This window comes from Pteropus vampyrus, unplaced genomic scaffold (assembly GCF_000151845.1).
Source record: "Pteropus vampyrus isolate Shadow unplaced genomic scaffold, Pvam_2.0 Scaffold48, whole genome shotgun sequence".
NCBI classification, from domain to species: Eukaryota; Metazoa; Chordata; class Mammalia; order Chiroptera; family Pteropodidae; genus Pteropus; species Pteropus vampyrus.
In genome coordinates, this window is record NW_011888829.1 from 279,992 (window position 1) to 282,653 (window position 2,662).

At 35.5% G+C, this 2,662-nt stretch overlaps 1 protein-coding gene across 4 annotated transcripts in view; it reads right to left on the minus strand.

The window, feature by feature from the left end:
- Positions 1-600: 600 nt before the first annotated feature.
- SSBP1 (single stranded DNA binding protein 1) overlaps positions 601-2,662 on the minus strand; it is a 9,000-nt gene continuing 6,938 nt past the window's right edge. For all 4 annotated transcript variants that reach the window (XM_011359470.2, XM_011359473.2, XM_011359472.2 and 1 more), the window contains exon 7: positions 601-752. In XM_011359470.2, coding sequence (XP_011357772.1) covers positions 709-752 — 44 coding nt within the window. In that variant the 3' untranslated portion in view covers positions 601-708. The remainder of the gene's footprint in view (positions 753-2,662) is intronic.

The following is a 2,662-nucleotide window of genomic DNA, read 5'->3' on the forward strand; positions in this document are numbered from 1 at the left end:
CTCGTTATATGTTAGGTCTTTACTGCTAGTAAATGCTATTTCATAATTATGCTACTAGTGAAAATGTCCCAAAACAAAAGATGTGGAGAAGGAAGGTTAGTCTTGAAGCTGTTTAGGTTAGATACCAACCACTGCTCGGCAACCCCCTTCAATCTGGGCCAAAGCTTAATATCCCATTGGGATCATGCATCTGTAAACATTTACTGAGTGTCTATTATATGCCAAGCGCTGGTTAAGGTGCAGGTACACGGAGAAGACACAGTCCTTGCCTTGGAGTCTTTAGAGGAAACAGATAAGAAAGTCAATGTTTACAACCATGAGATAAATGCCTGACATACAGTGATGCTCAATAAATACTGAGTGGCTGAACCAATACTATAACCAAAGTACGTGCCAAAAAACAAGCGGTCTTCCCAAAGGACACGTACCCCTTTGCCGTAACAGACGAGTCTGAAAGTTCACCATTCTGTATACTTGTACACAGACACCATCCCTACAAGAATAAGCAACTAGTGAATGCCATGTTCGACAGAACCTACCAAGGCTGATGGCACAAAAAGGGGAGGGCGGGGGGAGCAATAGTCAGGAGAAATATTATCACTCATTTTATATAAAATATTTTAATTCTTGTCTGTAGAAACTATAAAGACTATACATGATTTGGAAATGAGATGGCACCAAACACTGGTCAAAGAAGAATCGCCCACTCTATGCCTTCTCTTTCGTCTGGTCACTCAGAAATATAATGTTATCTGTAAAGAAGCCAAAGCATAAACATTATTTTCAGAACTTTCTCCATCCCATTTAATCATTCCTATCTAACACATTCATATTTCAGTGCTATTAATTAAAAAGACTTTAGACAAATTCTCAAAATACTAAACAACTTCTTGCTATGTTCATGAGAGGTACATACAATAGGCATAATGGAGCTAAAAGATGGACTTCGGCTGTTTGTCAACGATTCAGAAGAGGTGGGATATTCAGCAATAAATTTCTACAGAAGAACTAGTCACAAATTTCAGTGTTTACAATGCTCAGACAGATACCATTAAAGCAGGCAGCACGTCCTCACACAAGAGAGGACCAGGGCAGAACACTCCGCATGCTGGAGGCATGGAGGAAGGACAGGGTTCAACATATGGCTTTATTAGCAAAGACAGATTTAGGTTTTTAAGCAAGTTTGAACACTCACATAGAGGCATTTTATTTTTTAATTTTAAAGCAGAATGACTTTTACATATTTATTCTTTGGAAAATGCTTACTCATCAAGAGAGGGCATTTTTATCTAAGAACATCAGACATCGCTCTGGAAACGCTGTCCCAGATGGAGATGGTTTAGGATGAGCAAAGAAACAGAATCAAGTAGAACTTCCTGTATAACTTCAAAAGATCCATATTCCAGAACTTTAGAATTATTCAAAAATGGTTATTATACAATGACTAAAAATTTGTTCATGACTTTAGTCTCCTAAAAACAGAATATTCTGGTGCAGAATGGTTATTTTTCAGAAGAAATTAGAATCGCATCACTGTGTAAAGGCGAGAGTGCCACCTGCTGGCGATTACTTTTAAGTTAGAGACAGGATCCCTAGAAGGGAATATGGCCTATAAAACAGATCAATGGATGAAACTCTATTTCCTTCCATTCAAATGTCACTAAAGATTTATTCACTCTTACTATTAGCCATAAAACTATAGTAATTGCTCAATCACCCATGCCAGTATATAGTAGTGACAAGATAATCTGAAATGCATCTTCTTGGCTAGATTCATAACAATTCATATACCCTAAAGATTGGCCACGCATTTGGTTTATAGTGGAATCCGAAAATATTAAATGCTTCATAAATACATAATCAACAGAGATTTAGAAATGTCAATTATTTTATTAGAAATCTTGGATTTCCACTACTGAAATCATAGGTGTAGTTCTATACCATAGAGAGGTTTGGAAAAATTTTTTGAATAGGTAGATGTCTCTGGAGACACAGCCAAAGGAAGAGCAGGGCATGCAGGAAATTTCAAGACACTCAAGAATCATGAAAGCAGAATGGTCAGAAAGAAGAACTTTGTCCAAGGTCCCATAATGAGGGTAGAAAGAGACCAACGTTGGTTTTCAAGGTCAGTACACTTTCAAAGAAACCAGTAAGAAAATATGCATTGTAATTATTATTTACAACAAATTAGAATTTATTAACATGGTATAATGGTTAAGACATGAACTCTGGAGCAAAGGAATAAAGAAAGATAAAAAGAAAATCTGCTGATGAAAATGGACCTAAGTTCTCAGACATCTAGTCTCCAGAACTGTTAAAAATTAATTTGTTAAAAAAAAAAGAGACTTAAGATACATGTGAACAATGGAATATAATGTTTGCACTTGTATTTATGAAGCAATCAAGGAAATTTGAATATTGTGATATCTGGTAAAAATATTTTAATAATAATTTCTTAGCATTAAATGTGACGACAGCACTATAGTTATGTTTTAAAATGGAATTCATATCTTTCAGAGATACTTACTGAAGTATTTAACATAATGGATGAAATAACATAATGTCTGAAAGTCACTTCGAAATAATCCAAGTGGAAGAAAAGTGGCTGGGAAATAGATGAAGTACTATTGGCCATCAGTTGATAATTGTTAAAACTAAATGA